Source organism: Tupaia chinensis, unplaced genomic scaffold (assembly GCF_000334495.1).
Source record: "Tupaia chinensis unplaced genomic scaffold, TupChi_1.0 Scaffold000047_1, whole genome shotgun sequence".
In the NCBI taxonomy this organism is placed as follows: Eukaryota; Metazoa; Chordata; class Mammalia; order Scandentia; family Tupaiidae; genus Tupaia; species Tupaia belangeri.
Genome location: NW_006159505.1, coordinates 2,089,173 through 2,104,847, shown reverse-complemented (window position 1 = coordinate 2,104,847; position 15,675 = coordinate 2,089,173). Strand labels below are relative to the sequence as shown.

At 57.9% G+C, this 15,675-nt stretch overlaps 2 protein-coding genes and 1 long non-coding RNA gene across 3 annotated transcripts in view; all 3 read left to right on the top strand.

Annotated features, from left to right (window-relative positions):
* The window catches only part of STARD10 (StAR related lipid transfer domain containing 10), a gene marked incomplete in the record, with an annotated part of 33,365 nt that extends 32,940 nt beyond the window's left edge, over nucleotides 1-425 (top strand). Inside the window, 1 exon segment of the mRNA XM_027774065.1 lies at nucleotides 49-425. Within this exon segment, the coding sequence (XP_027629866.1) occupies nucleotides 49-297 (249 nt within the window).
* Nucleotides 426-2,464: 2,039 nt separating this feature from the next.
* ARAP1 (ArfGAP with RhoGAP domain, ankyrin repeat and PH domain 1) overlaps nucleotides 2,465-15,675 on the top strand; it is a 57,267-nt gene continuing 44,056 nt past the window's right edge. The window contains exon 1 of the mRNA XM_027774064.1: nucleotides 2,465-2,618. The gene's annotated coding sequence lies outside the window, so the exon portion shown is untranslated. The remainder of the gene's footprint in view (nucleotides 2,619-15,675) is intronic.
* Nucleotides 13,836-15,675, top strand: part of LOC114008812 (uncharacterized) — an 8,711-nt gene continuing 6,871 nt past the window's right edge. Inside the window, exon 1 of the long non-coding RNA XR_003550312.1 lies at nucleotides 13,836-13,942. This is a non-coding gene — a long non-coding RNA (uncharacterized LOC114008812). The remainder of the gene's footprint in view (nucleotides 13,943-15,675) is intronic.

The following is a 15,675-nucleotide window of genomic DNA, read 5'->3' as shown; positions in this document are numbered from 1 at the left end:
TCCCTGCGCCCGCGCCCAAAGCCCCTGACGAGTACCGGCGGCCCGCAGGCCATGAAGAAGATGTACAAGGCGTGCGTCAAGTACCCAGAGTGGAAGCAGAAGCATCAGCCTCACTTCAAGCCGTGGCTGCACCCGGAGCAGAGCCCGCTGCCGAGCCTGGCGCTGTCGGAGCTGTCGGTGCAGCACGCGGACTCGCTGGAGAACATTGACGAGAGCTCGGTGGCCGAGAGCCGCGAGGAGCGCGTGGGCGGCGGCGCGGGCGGCGAGGGCAGCGACGATGACACCTCGCTCACCTGAGCACTGCACTGCCGCAAGGACTGAGACTGGGCGGGCCGAGCCCAGGGCGTGGACCCTCCTGCGCTTTCTCCCCTCCCGCAACCCCGTGCTTCCTGGGGGAACTGTGCTGGGCCCCGGTCTGGCCGAGGCCTGGCTGGACGCAGCCCAAATAAACGATCCCACAGCCTCAGCTGCCCATCGCTGTGCTGCTTCCCACCTCAGGGCTGGAAAACCAACACCCACCCTGGTCTCCTGGCTCTGCAGTTACTGTTGTTAATGTTATTGATCGCCTGGCCTTTGAGCCCTTAGGCCTTTGATTCTTTAGGCCTCTCAGCTTCCCGTAAGCTGGTGGGGGAGGGTGTTGTCACCTCCTCCTCTGCTGTCTCTGTTCACGGTTACTCATTGTCGGTGCTGCTTGTTCACTTTGCTGCTCAAGCCAAGCCCTTTGGGTTGGCATCCTTCACAGCTCTAAGGGAAGGAGCAGGTCTGGTCTGGTGGGAGACCCTGGGTCAGGGCTGAGAGGGTGAGATTGCACTGTGTGACCTTGGGCTCACAGCCGTGTGCTCCCAAGGCCCCTGTGGTCCCACCTATGGTCTGGGGGCTAACATTCTCCTGCCATCATGGGAGGGGAGGGGAGGGTTTGTGGGTCTCAGGCCTCAGGGCTGTGGACCTTAGAGCTGAGGCTGGGCCAGCATGTCCTGGAGAAGGATGGCCAGGGGTGGGGGAAGGGTCCTGGGACTGCAGGGCAGAGGGCCAGGCTCTGTGAAGCACACCCTGACTAGGTCTCTCTGAAGACCTCAGGACTGTGTGAACAGAAATGGTGGGCCCCCATCCCCTGCCCTGTGCTCCACCTGGCTTCTCTGAGGTCCAGGGAACCCCCACTGTTCTTTGTGGCTCCCAGGTGCCATCTACTGCCTGGTCCAGAGGAGAGCCCTATGAGTTTGGGGGCTGGAAGTTCTCCCCAAGGTCTGGCCCTGCTCTCCCCTCTTGGAAAGCTCCTTGCCTAAGCCCTGCCAGTGTAAGACAGTCCCCTCAGAATCAACTGTGTTTTTGTTGTTTTGTTTTTAGAGGTTTTTGCCTTAAGGCGCATGTGCTCACCAGAGAGAGAGACAGAGACAGAAAGAAAGTGAGAGATCGTCCTCCAGGGAGGATGGCCATGCCTCAATCCTTTCTCTTTTCTCCTCCTGGGATCTTGAGCACACATGTACATGCGCCTGGCATGATTTTGAAGCCACCAGGTCCAGGAGTCGAACTGCGGGTCAGCCATGTGGGAGTCCAGTGATGTGTAACCACTATGCCATCTGCTGGCCCTGAGAGTCAGCTGTTTCCCAGAGGGACGGGGTGAAGGCTGGTGGAGAATGGGCAGGAGAATCTGTAACTCACTGGCAGGTTCGAATCCTGGCTTTGCCCAATAGTGCCTTGTAACTCTGGGCAAGTCATTAGAGTCTTGGAGTCTCAGTTACTAGTCTGAGACCTGGAATGAGAATGTTTGCTTTCAAGCCAAGTGTAAGGATTGAGATAAAAGACATAAATTGTCCAGCACTGGGCCTGGCATGTAACAGGGGCTCAAGTTAATGACACTGTCCTCTTCTCAGGGTAAAGCCCCTTGCCCACTCTCCTGACAGCTGTTCTTCCGCATACTCCCATGGTGCATGTGGAGAAGAAGCCCAGAGACTACAGTCTGGGGCATGACTGGCCAGAAGTGCCTTGGACAAAGGACCCAGTAATGTCAGCTGAGCCTGGGGCTCTTAACTGTGTGTGCGCTGGGAGGATGGGCGAGAATCCCCGGTTCCCTAGGCGATGAACTGGGTGCTGAGGATCCTTGGCTATGACCCTGCAGGCTCTTCCCTACCACGAACCTCTGAGGGATGGGGTTAGTCTGAGAGAAGTGGGATACCCTTGAATGCAGTGGGGAAGGACTTCCTGGAGGTGGTGGCTTTCCACAGCCGCCTATTGCCCTGGGGGACGTGGGCCCTTCGGTGTAGGGACAATCACCTGAAAAAGAGGTGGAGAGAGGCAAGGAGATTCAGCGATAGGTTCAAGCGGGTGGGGTAGGGTGGGGTAGGGGGTGGGCCTGAGCTTCCGGAGACACGGGAGGACCTGCAAACAGCGAGGATGGCAGGAGAGGGGCACAGACCGACCGGTCCCGACACCGGCCAAGTCAGCGGACAAGGTTGGGGGCGGGGCCGGGCAGGGGGCGGGGCCCTGCCCCTTCCCCGCCCTGCCCTCCCCCCGGGCGTCACGTGGGGCAGGCGGAAGCGCCCGGTGGGGTGGGCGCGCCTCGCCAGCTGCGGCGAGTTGCTGGACCCTGGGTCCCCGCGTGGAGTCTTCCCTCAAAACAGGTTAGTGCGACCGCCAGGGTATTCCAGTCCGCAGCCTTCTCCAGCTGTGGCCTGCAGTTTCCCCATTTCGCTGAAGGGAACGCCGAGGCCGCGCGGCAAATCCACTCCCCGCGCTTACTTCCCCAGGACGTCTGGTCTGTCTGCCTGCCTGGTGGTGGCGGTCGGGCCAAGGGCGGTAGGGAGGAAGGTGAAGTGGCGGGACACGGGGCTTTTACTTAGTCCAGGGACTTGAAGGCGCCCGGACTCCAGCGCTAACCCGCCCTCGAGGGCCTTGGTTGTCCCATCTATGAAGTGATGAGGCTCCGACCTCATTGACCGCCAAGACCCTTGCAGTTCTGCAGATCCGTATGCCCCTCTGCCCTCGACCTGGGGCCCCAGTGACAGTGGGCAGGCTACTTCCGGTCTCTGCGCCTCAGTTCCCCCGTGGTAAATGAGAGCATGGCCTCCCAAGAGCCCCTACCTGCCCCAGTTGCTGGAAAAGGAGGTAGGTGTGTTCGCTGAATGAGGTCAGGCTGATCTGGCGCTTAGCTGGAGGGATCATCCGTTTCCAGCCTGGGGTACGCGTGGGTATTTGGCCGCTGATCTCCAGGACTGGCTTGCTGCAGGGAACTCAGGTCAGGCGTTCACAGTAAGGCTGCTGTATATGCACTTCCTAGCCCCAAACTTCATGTTCTGGGAGCCTTCCCGGATTCCCAGACTAGGTGGGCCTTGGGGGCTTGGGGCTGGACATGTGGGGGATACTCAGAGAAGGCTTTTCCTGACTACTGGGTCTCACTGTCCCAGACTGGGACCCCCATGACGCTTGTGCTGAGAGAGCGGAGACTTGGGGAGACGGCCCAACCAGATCATTACAGAGCAGAAAGAAACAGCAGAGCCATCAAGACAGGTGTGGACAGGAGCAGACCCAGGGAGGAGGAGCTGACTGGAATGAGCCTGGACAGTTAAGTGGCACTTTATGAAGATAAGGGCCCTCGGGAGGATGGCATGGCTTGTGCAGTGTCAGGAATCGGGACCGTGCGCTTCAGGAGCAGCAAGGAGAGATTGTGGAGAGAACTCACCCTGTGTCCCATGGCTGGCTGGGGATTGTCCTGACCCTGGCCTGGGAATCCTGCCTCCCCGTTGGCCGCTTGCTCACTGGAGTAGGGTAGGAGGAGGGTACTCCAGGCAGAGTACTGATGGCTGGTAAGGAAGAGGGGACCAGAGGCCCCTCAGGGCCCGGATTGCCACCAGGCTTCATTTGGGTATCCAGGCCCCCCCGACCTGGGCTCTAGCTGGGCTTTCCCACTTAGCCTTTTGTACAGGTTGGTTGTTCTCCCCCACCCTCCAGAAGTTTTCTCCCCATCTATACCTTCAGGTTCTTATATGCATATATTTTAAAATTGGCTATAGAGTGTGTGCACTTGTTGCAGGGGAGGGAGTAAGAAAGCATTCCCTGGGGGGATGACCAGGCTGCAGTCCCTTCTCCATTCTCTTGGGAGATCCACACATGACCAGTGTGCTTTTTCTCTTTTAAATAATTATTTAACTTTATTTATTTATTTTTACTTATTTTTAAATTTGACCAGAGAGGAACAGAGTGAGAGAGAGAGCGAGAGCAAGAGAGAGAGAGAGAGAGAGAGAGAGAGAGAGAGCGCACGCGCAAGTCGCCAGGTCCAGGACCCGAACCGGGGTTGGCCATGTGGAAGTCCAGTGTTCTCAACCACCACGACACCTGTTGGCCCACTTGATGTGTTTTGTAAGTTGCTGGGTCCAGGACTTGAACCACTCAGGACCCAAACCACTAATTTGGCCATGTGTGATCCGGTTGCCTTAACCACCATGCCACCATCTGGCCCCACCTCTAGGTTCTTTGGGACTTAGGATTTCAGAAGTGGGCTGCTGATCTCCCTCTCCATCCTGCCCAGCCTAGGAACGGTCTTCTTGGGGCTCTCTGGGGAGGGACCTGCAGAGCCATGGGACTAACTGGGAATAGGGGCTTGGAGTCCCTGGGCAGCCACCAACCATTGTGTGACTCTGCAAGTCCCCAAACTCCTTAGAACTTCCATTTTCCCATCTGCAGGGTGGAGTGATGAGCCCTGGCCTCATGCTCCAAAGAGAGATGGTACAAGGGAGACCCAGGGGAAGGGGACAGTCCTGAGGGGTGGGGACCTCTCAGAGTATGGAGCCTAGTGATGGACCAGGCCTAGCGCATCAGTGAGAGGGAAGGGAGCCCCCTCCACCCTCTGGGGCCCTCTCCCCTTCCCTCCCCGCTCTCCCTTGGCTGAGCTCAAAGCCAGCCGCCAATGCCCAAACAAGTGGCCTCTGTTCCCAGGGTGGGGGAAGGGAGCAGAACCCGGGCTCCAGGCCCGTCTGTCCAGCGCTGACCCTGGCCCCCCGCCCCTCGCTGTGGGTCTTAACCCTTGGGGACCTGGACTGGCCCTGGGCTGTTTGAGGTCTGGTATCCCTTGCCTACCAGCAGTCCCTTCCACCCTGCTTTGGACTCCTAAGAGTTCTGTCACATCAGAAGGGGGTGCAGTAAGATTTCAGTTGGAAAGGGGGAAGGAAGGAAGGAAGGAACAGGACGAGGGGGAGGCTGGAGTAAATATGGCCCCAGACACTCAGAGACTGCTTGGCCCAGAAAGCTTCATTAATAGATGGGGACACTGAGGCTAAGGGCCGGAGATAGTCCAGGATCACACAGGAAGCCCTGTTCGGGGTTTCAGGACCAACTTTGCCTCTCATGTGGGCCCTCTTGGGGAAGGTGAGGCAGGGAGCTCTCTTTGACTTAGAGCCTGCTGTGTGCATGTCCGTGACTCTGTTTAATGTCCTATCACATGAGACCAGGATCACCCTCCAGCACCAGCCTCAGCGAGAGCTGAGTAGGCAGGGCAGCAAACTTGTTGTAACACTGTTGGAGACACTTCCTGTATCAACGAATTTAATCCTGCCAGCAGCCCTAGAGGTTAGGTACTATGTGACAGAGAAGGAAACTGAGGCATGGGGAGATTAAGTAACTTGCCTGAGAGCAGAGTGGGTAAGTGTTAGAGGCAGGTTCAGGACCCAGGTATTCATTTGCCTTCCTTTGCCTCCTCCAGCCTGACCTCATTCCTTGAGCTCAGCCCGGGGTCTGGCTCAGAGGGACGTGCCTTTGGGTGGTGGCAATGAAACCTGGTGGCAATTGGTGGCCAAGGGGCCTTGAGCAGAGTGTGACCCCGGCTAAGCAGCCCTGGCCCTTCCTCAGGAGCAGCGTCCTTCCTCTGGTCTCAGTCAGGTTGGACTCAGTCCTTCCACCACCCTGCACAGACCTAGGGCAAAGTGGGAGGGCTGGTACCCCTTGCCTACCTTCTGTCCCTGCTTCCTCTTTCAGGCCTAAGAGTGCTAAGGGTGGGTGCTCTAGGGGTCTGAGCAGCAGAAGCATATGGGGGGGAGGCCAGACATGCAATGTGCATGCCCCATAAAGCTCGGGGCCTGCTGCTGACTGTGCCCTGATTGTGGTGCTTATCAGAGAGGCCATCTGGTCCACCTGCCCCCCTCCGGGTCAGGCCTCCAGACCTGTACATTCCAACCAGGGCTCTGGGGAGGACAAAGAGGCAGCTGACCTGTGATGTCAGGGACAGTGTAGAGGGCAGTGCGTGGTCGGTCTGTGTGTCTCTCTTCCTTTGGGCCGTAGTTCTGAAGGGAAAAAACAGCCCTGTAATTAGGATATCTGTCCTCGGCCACTGGGACAGTCAATGCTGAAAGAAGTGTGGAGTTAAGTGCCCAGTGTAGTGACCAAGTAGTATTTAGTAGCTGTGAATTCTTATCCAGTAGTGCTAATAGTGGGCCCAGTGGGTTGTTTCTTGGAAGCTTACTCTGTGCCAGGCAGTGTGCTCGGACTCTGTGTTCTGACTTCAGTTAATCCTCAATAATCATCTCATTGGGTAGCACCATTCCCATTTTTTAGACGAGGGAGCTGAGCCCCGGCGAGGGTAAGGAACGTGCCCACGATCATCCGTTGTGTAGAATAGCTGGGAGTCTATTTCCGTTGTTCCGTGGGAGAACTCTGGCCCTGGGAGGCATTGCAGACAGAGGGATCCAGACTCAGTCCTACCCTGGAAACTCCCATCCCAATAGCGGGGATGTCTGCAGGTGTCTTGCTCCCAGGCCAGGCTTCTGGGCCCTCAGGGATCCAGCCCTGGGAGGAACACCTCCGGTAAGTCTGGTTCCTGCTCTTGCCTAGGCCCACGTGCCCTGGCTTTTATTTAGTACAGTGGTTCTCTCTGACCCGCTTTGCTGATGAGGAGGCTGAGTCAGTAGGTGAGTGACTTGGCTGTGATCTTCAGCCTAGGAAAGAGAGCTAGGGCTGGAGTGCCAGGGGGCTTGAGGCCTGTGCGCTACTGCCCTGCTGGGGCCTGCCCAGGGGCCCCCAAAGCCCTGAGGTTCCTTCAGACAGTGCCTACGCTGCCTTGGCAGAGGGTCCAAATCTCCCCAGCCAAACCAAGAGTCATGCCTTGTAGGTGCCTGTGGCTTCTGGCAGCAGAAGCAAGGGGGCAGGAGAGGACAGTTGGTATCTCTTAGGGCCACTCGCTGTCTCCATTCCCAGAGCGGGGACCAGAGCTATACCAGAGGGCTTGGGGCAGCCTGGCCCGTCCAGCTCCCTAGGCCAGACCAGTGCTGGGCGTGTTAGTCTCCAGGGTAAGGAGAGCAGCAGCAGGGCCTCAAGGTGCCTGGGTCTCCCCTGCCAGCTTCTCTGCTGCCCTGGAGGGCAGTGCCCTGCCCCTGGGCAACCCTTCCTCTCCTCCCCTCTCTCTTTTTTCTTATTTTTAAATAAATAATTATTTATTTAATTTCATTTGTTGTTATTTTAAATTTTTTACCAGAGAGAGAGAGAAGGGGAAAGGAGAAAGCAAGCCACCAGGTCCATTACTTGAACTGCAGTCAGCCATGTGGGAATCTAGCGCCTTTAACCACCACGCCACCTGCTGGCCCTCTTCTCCTCTCTTCACTGTAATATTGGTGGCTGGGTGTTTGTCTGGAGTCAGGGACTTGGTTGGGGTCTGTTCCTGGCCTCCACCTCAGTGATAGACCTTTGGCTTAGCATGTCTCTTCATTGGACTCCGCTTCTCTGGCGCTTCAGGGAAAGGCAGAAGAAGCTGCTCCTGGGACCTCCCAGGCCCACCAGCCCCCAGCTGTGGATAGGAAAGACAGGAGCCAACCAAACTGGTCAGAGATGAGGTGTGTGTGTGGGGGTATCCCACCCGCCTCTACTCCCTTCTCCCCACATTGGCCTGCCAGGATTTTAAAATCCTGAGTCTCAGATTTGAGGCATCAGGGGCCTGAGGTTTCTAAGGTTTTGTGTGCCCATGACTCCCAGCCTCTGGATTTCTGAAATTCTATGTTCCATGAGCTTGCAAAACCTAGGGCTGGGCCTGGCCACCCCGAGTTATGGCTGGTCTCTGGGTCACTCCTCAGCCAGGCTGGCACAGACCGATGAGGCCTAGAGAGTGTCTCAGGACTGCTTGGTGGGTCAGAGCCTGGCCAGCCTCTAGGCTCTGGGTGGTCTCTGCAGGGTCTCTCCCCACCTTGAGCTCTCAGCACACCCACCCAGCTGCTCGCTATTCAGGAAGTCCGAGAACCAAGTCCTAGCAACTAGGCGGCAGAGGTGGGAAGAGGCAGGGACTGGGCCCTTCCGCATTACTGGTAGGTCATAGTGGGGCTCTCTGTGGTCACCAGGGTGGGCTTGAGAGGCTTGATGAGGGCTGGTGGCTGCCTGGGTCACAGAGCAAGGTCGGGGTCACACTGCCAGGCATTGGGGTCAGCATGGAATGCAGCTCAGCAGACCCAGGTCAAGCGTTGAAGGGTTAGTGCCAGGTCCACGAGAGTGGTGGGAGAAACTGAGTCAGGGAGGCTGAGGGGAAGACACTGCTCTGCCTTAGGGTACCAGAATCTGGGCCTTGGCTAAAGGCCTTGGTGTATTTCTTAATGCCTTCCCACCTCTTTCCGGTGCCCATTTGGGTTGATGGGCACAGAAGCTGCACCAAAGGGCCCTAGGCAGGGGACCAGAGCTGCCCCTTGGGCGAGAAGACCTATTCCCTGCAGGGGAGCAACTTTCTCTTGCAAGTGTGCACTCCATCCCTCTGGTGGGGGACTTCTATAGGTGTAGTCAGCATTGATGTCCCACTGGGTCAGGTAGCAGGTCCAGTCTGTACCCTTGGATGTGCGAGCCAGGAAAGGCTTTCCCTCCTTGAGTCTTGGCCTCTGAGTCTCTGTAGGGAGGACTTTCATTCCGGCGAGTTACTTTGTGGGTCACCCTGGGCCCCGTGAGGAGAAAAGGAACCCCCTGAGGGACAGGGCTGAAGACTGACACTTTCCCAGATGACAAGACAGCTTTGAGGTGGGGTTTCCCTTGCTTGGTGAAGGGGTGACTTGGCTAAAGGCCTGACTTCCCTTCAGAATGAGGCTGTCCCTCCTCCTGGCTCTGTCAGCTATAAAGATGGACATGCTAGGTCTCTAGAGTCTGCAGGTCCAGGCATGTCGCATGGTTCTCTTCCAGTTTCTGTTCCAGGACATGAACCAGGGCAGTCCTGTGCCTCTGCGCCCATGGCCTGAAAACCCACATTTCTCAGTGCAGAGCTAGCTGAGCCCACTTGGTTGGGGTGTGTGTGTGTGTGTGTGTGTGTGTGTGGTTGGTTGCTCTAGTACCTCTGAGGTTCTGCCCCCATCCCTGGTTCTTTCAAGGAACAGCCTACTGGAAAGGCCTAGCACAGGCTGGGCAGAGGCCTGCGTCCTGGTGCTGACCTGCTGTGTGGTCCTAGCACACAGCCCTCTGGGATTCCTTTTTTCTCTTCTGGAAGTAGGAACTAGGTGTTTGTTGTTTGTTTAGAGATTTTTGTGATAGGGTGTGTGTGCTCATCACAGAGACAGAGAGACAGAAAGTGAGAAATCACTCTCCAGGGAGGATAGCCATGCCGCAGTCCCTTCTCCTCCATTCTCCTCTCGGGATTTTGGGCATGCATGCACACATGCTCAGCTTGAGTTTCAGGCCTCCAGGTCCAGGACTCGAACTGCAGCTGGCCATGTGGGAGTCCAGTGACGTAACCATTATGCCATCTACTGGTCCCTGGGCTAGGTGGTTCTCAATGCCTAAAAACGGGGAGTGCTGGGAGAAGGCAGAGCTGGGCACTGCAAGGCAGAAGGGCAGAGCTGTGACTCAGTTGCGCTAGGTGGAGTGGGAAGCTGGAGGCCAGAGCTAGCCATGCCTCAGCCACTAACTTACAGTGTCACAAGCCTCTGCCACTTGCTGTCCCTTTGCAAAACTGGGGAGTGTTCATTCCGTCCATAGGAATTTACTGTGGGCCCTTCTGGGACACCAGGCCATCAGACCCTGGTCCTGCCTCCTAGGAGAACACTCAGGCAGGATGAGGGGTGGGGTGAGAATGTGGCTGTGTCAGACATAGCCCCAGATGTGGCCTCTGGTCTGACTGTGAGAATCAGTGTGCTTCCTGAAGCAGCTGCAGCTGAGTGTGCAGGTGGGTCGAGGGAGACGTTCCAGGCAGAGGGAACAGTGTCAGCAAAGGTCTGGTGGTGGAGAGGAATGCCATGGGCAAGCGGACAAGGGGCAGGTGCCTGTGGGCAGAGGCCCTTGAGTGCCACTGGGGAATGAGGAGCCATGGGACAGATAGACAGTCATGGGGAGGCAGCACCTGCCTCAGAGGGTTAGTTGGGCTCAGAGCCTTCTGGGAGTCTGGGCTGGGCTGACCTGCTCCAGGGAGTGGTCGTGTGGTGGGCAGCACGAGGAGCCAGCACTTCCCCTGTGGGGTAATAGCTCCCCCAGCAGTGCTTATCTGGCCTACTAGGAAGTGGCTGGGGCAGCCTCAGAGGTCAAAAGATGGGACAGGCCCAGCTGCAGAGGGTGCCAAGGAGCCTCCTGGTCAAATCTTAAATTCCGAGACCTCTGGTCCAGACTTGACACACCCATCCCCTGCCCATCTCCCTAGGTGGCCCTGTCATGACCTCCTGTGTTCTCAGGCCAGGCTTCGGCAGACAGTGCACCAGCCCACCGCTCCGTGCCCCTGCCAGCCCTTCCACAGTGCTGGGAAGGCTTCCTGGGAAAGGAGTGAGGCAGAGGAGGGGGACTTAGGAGGATACTGGCAGCTCCCCTGATAAGCACCTGCTGCCAGCCAGGCATTCGTAGCTGTCTGTTCTCATCTCGCGGAGGTTTGCTGTGCGTTTCCCGGGGACTGTTGGAGCCTCTGGGAATACAGCTGTGCAGACGGGGCCTGTGTCCCAGTTCAGGAGACTAACGCCTGAGTAAATACGCAGTACAGTCTCCGGCAGCCATAGCGATGCTGGGAGATGGAACAGGGTGCGGGGCAGACTGGTGGGGGACTTAGGCTTTGCCTTGAGAAGGCGCTGGGAAAAGTGTGGGAGCATGTCAGGCAGGTGTCTGGGCCAGAGCATCCCAGGCAGAGGCAGCTCAAGCGCCCAGCCCTGAGGTGGGGCACAGGGTGTGTGTCGCAGAGACCCCCAGGAGGCAGGGCAGCAGGGGCAGGCTGCACTACCAGGGGCCTACATGCCAGCCTGGCTTTTCCTCAGAGAGAGGCGGGAAGTTGCTGGGGATCTGTTCGGAGGAGATGTATGTATCCCTCACATGCCTGCCAGCTGGAGCTCTCCTAACCCCACGTTACCCAGAGCTGTGGTGGGTGTTCCCAAGTCTCAGAGCTAGGGGTCCTGTCTGCGCCCGCCTGGCCCTGTGTGTCCTGAAGCATCCTCTACTCTCTGGCCTCCTGTTGTCTGGACAGTCAGGACAGATGTCTAAGCTGGCCTTTCAGGCCATCTCAATCTGTACCCAACCTCCTCCTGCTGCTGACCTGTGTCCTCTCGGGGCCCTGCCTGTCTCCTCACTTTCCCCTTGGAGTAGTTGGAGTCGGGCGGGGGTGGGGGACAGGCAGCCTTTGGTTCAGATTTGGAGTTCCAGATGGTCTTGAGCAAGTTACTTCACCTCCCTGGGACTCAGTTTCCCAGTTGTAAACTGGGCTCCAACCAGCTGCTTTCTAGATTGTCCTGAGGGCGGCATGAGGCAGTGCGCGTGGTAGGGTGTGCATCAGGTGGGCCTAAGTCCTCCACAGCACCGCCTTTTGGTGCTTTCCGAGGCAGGCTGGATCAGGTGAGTGGGTTAGGAGTTTCCTGCAGCCCTGCTGGAGGCTGATCAGAGAGGGAAGAAGACAGTGAGTCTTTCCTGTCTGTCCGCTGCCTACATGGTGGGGGAGGCTGTCACACAATACATTGGTGGCCAAAGTCTACAGAGTTGTCTCCGTGACTCCCTCGCTCCCTTCCAGCCCCTGCCCTGCCCTCCTGGTTACCTCCCCCGACAACATGGCATCTTCCTCTTTCAGGTGCCAAGCTCCTGACTTCTCTGTTCCAGGGTCACGTAGGGAGAGAGCAGGCCTGGGGCCCTGTTCCTCCAGGCCACTAGTTCTGGAGTGCAAAGGAGCCTCCTGAGTGCCTCCTCCTCAGTGGGCAGGTCAACTCAGGGGAGCCAGCCTGGCAGCCTTCTCTGCCTCCTGGGCCCTGGGGCGTGTCCACCCCACTGCCTGTGATCCTGTGGTCAGCCCTGCACACTCCCACCCTCCTGTGGTCAGCGGGCCCTTCCTGTTTCTGCCTCCTGCTGTGCTCAGAGCCACTCTGGCTCCCCTTGCTCTGGCTCCCCTTGCGGGCTGAGGTTTCAAAGGAGTCTCTACCTGGTGTCATCCTTTGGCCCCTCAGGCCTCCCCCTGCCTAACACCGAGCTCTCTGTGCCTTTGTGGGGGAGGTGCCCCATAATTCCCCAGTCCCTTAGGACATGTTGGTGACTGAGGGGCCAGGCCAGCAGAGTTCAGGCCACTAGTGCTCCTGGTGGAAGGCCCCAGGTGTCCCTAGGTGTGGGATTGGTTGTGTCACCCGTGGGATGGGAGGAAGGGCCTGAGCCCAGGCCTGGAGGGTGAGAAATAAGGAGAGGGAAAGGAGGATCCAGGTTAGGGGAGTGGAGGGTAAGGGCAGGGACTCTGCCTTGTATGGGACAAGCAGGGATGTAGCGGGAGGCAGGAGGCGGAATCGGGGATCGGGGGGCTGGGGTTGGCAGGACCTTGGAGGCTTGGGTTTGCGGATTGGCTTCTGTCATTTTCTGTTTTGAAGTCTGAGGACTGCACTCTGCCTTTGGCCTGTGCAGGGGAGACCTTGTTTGGTTAGCCAGTCTGTAGACCCTTAGGTGAGCTAGGGACTTACAACCTCATGGCAAACGGGGTCTAGACTGGAGCCACTATGGTCGGGGCCTGCCATAACCTTGGGACTGGGAGGTATGAGCAGAGGAGTGAGTCTGGTCTCCAGTCCAACTGTGGTGACGTATCATGGTCATCTAGGAGCCACCTTTTTTTTCCAAAGAATTATTTTAATTTTTATGAATTATTATTATTACTATTATTATTTAATTTGACCAGAGAGACAGAGAAGGAAAGTGAGAAAGCAGGCCACCAGGTCCAGGACTGGATCCATGGTCGGCCATGTGGGAGTCTAGTACCTTAACTGCTGAGAGCCACCACTTTGAGGAGGAAGAAACAGAGGGTCAGTGTGACGTGATTGGTCTGACACTTCAGACCAGAAGTGGAGAACCACAACTGGGACCTAGGCTTGCCTAGTGCCCTGGGTTCTGGTGGCTGAGGCCTGGAGTCTGGGGAAGTGCCTACTGGCTCCTGGCCCCCTCTAGGTAGCTGAGGAGGCTCTTATTTCACGAGGTCCTGGGACCCCGGCTCAGCCCTTGTGCCCCAGTACTCCAGGGACCACCGAAGATGGCCACACCAAGGTAGGAGGGGCAGGGAGAATTACAGGATGGGGAACAGGGCTGCAGCCCGGCAGCAGGCCCTAGGTATGCTCTCTTGGAACCAGGAGGCTCTCTCTTGAAGCCAGGAGGCTATCGCCGCCATTCTGACAGGAACTGGCTTCTCTGCTTAGGGATCAGTGAGTCGCCCAGGAGGGCTGCCTGCCTGGTGGGATCGGAGCTTCTGCAGGGGCCAGGGTGGCCACTTCTGCACCTTCTGGGCTGGGAACCCAGCCCCCACCTAGTTCCTCATATCTACCGGAAGCAGCTCCAAGGCCTCTCGCCTGAGTTCGCGGAGTCCTGAGAACGCCCAGGAGGGCTGCAGACCGAGGTGGCCCTGCCCATAGGTGATTGGGTCGGGGAGGGGGCGGCAGGGAGGCATCGGGCATCCTGGGGTGCTGGGAGTTGTGCGGTTGGGTTGTTGGGGGCAGCCTGAGGCCTGAAGGCTGTGTGTGGAGGGGCCGTGAGCTATGTGGCTGTTGGGGTTGGGGAGGAGCTGTTTGCGGCTGTGGAGGTGAGTGGCCGGCGAGGTGTGCTTTGTGGTAAGGGTAGGGTGTGGTCTGTAGACCCCTGCGTGCCGGCAAAGCTGGCTCTGTGTATTCTTGCTTCCTGTTCTGGGCTCTGAGGGGTTTCCTGAGGTGTGGACACTGGCGTCCCTGCCCACCTGCCTACGCTGGGGGCCCAGGGCCCAGCCAGAGAGGGATGGCGTGGAGCTGTGCAGGGGAGGAGCTGGTGGGGGACAGAAAGGCTAAGTCTGACTCTGGGCTCTGGCCCACCTTCCTCCCCTCCTGCTCCCTGCAGGGCTTGGTCTCCTTGAGCCTGGACCAAAGCTCTGCGTGGAGGGGGAGCAGGCAGTGCAATCAGGGCAGGCATCCTGGCAAGGAGGACTCCAGAGCTGGGTGTGGAAGGGATTAGGACCGTGAAGGCTTCCCGGACCCAGGGCTGACTCACTCATGCAAATCAAAATGCAACGGAGGCCCAGGGAGGCTTTGGACAGGGCCACGCGACCTGCATGAGCTGGCGGGCCCTGCAGGTGATGGGCGAGTCCCCGAACTTCTCTGGGTGACTCTGTACCTGCTGAGCTCTCCTGTCCCCACTGGCCATGTCCTTTCCTGCACTGGGGCCTTATGCTCCCGTCCCTTTTGCTTAGAATAGCTCTCTTCCTTTCTCTGCTTGGCAACTTCCTATTGATCCTGCAAGGCGTCAATCAGGACTCCCCTCTGGAAACCTCTGACTGTGCCAGGCCGAGGCAGTCACCTCCTCCAGAGGCCCTAACAGGTGCCTGGGTGGTTTCCGCCCCACCTCACACAGCCTTCACAAATGGGATAGAAACCCAGGCTGTGGGGTAAGAGGATGCGTGAGATGAGGTGGAGCTGGGACACATGGCGGGCTCTTAGGAGACCAGGGGAGCTCAGCGTGCCTGTCCAGGCCGAGGCTCTGGGTCATCAGGCCGGGTGGTGGAGCGGGTGTCACTAGTCAGGAGGTGGGGATGTCCCGAGGGAACTGCTGGGCTGGGACAGAGGAGGCGCGATAAGGTTTAAACTCTGCCCTTGGGATGCTCTGTTAGAGAACAGAAGGGAGAAAGCTTTGGCTCCAGCAGAGGGGCTCAAAGCCAGACCAGAAGAAGGACTGACTGGCAGGATGAGAGACTAGACAGCACTTACCTCTGTTCCGGGTGCCAAGGGGTTTCCGGGCCTGGTCAATAAGTACCCTTGCGAGCCCAGCCAGGTCCTGGACTCCATTGTCAGTGGTGGGGGTACAAGCAGGAGTATAGACTTAAGGGTACTCCAGCCTCCATTGGTGGTTAAACAGAGGTGGACCCCCAACAAATGGAGCAACTGGAGAGAGCAGAAACAGGGCTGAATTGTGTGGCTTAACCTCAGAGACCTAGGAACCTGAGGAGGCAGACAAGGAGGACTTCCTGGAGGAGGTGGCCTGGCACTGGAAACTGAAGGGGGAAAATGTGACTATTCACTCCTTGCCAGCAGGCAGTGTCAGAGGCTCCTCGTATGTCAGGCTGCTGTGTGGTGTAAGAGTGACACAGCCTGGTTGGAGGATGGGCCAGCCCAACTTGGCTGGGGCTTAGAGCATGGCACTGACAACTTGCACAGGTCACTTCCTCCTCCCTGTGGGAGTTCACTTCGCCATCTGTAAACATTAGGACGGGACGTGTAGGGTGAGGAGCACTTCTGGGCCCAGAGAACCCTGGAAGGTCTTTTTTTTTTTTTTTTTTTTTTTGAGAGGTTT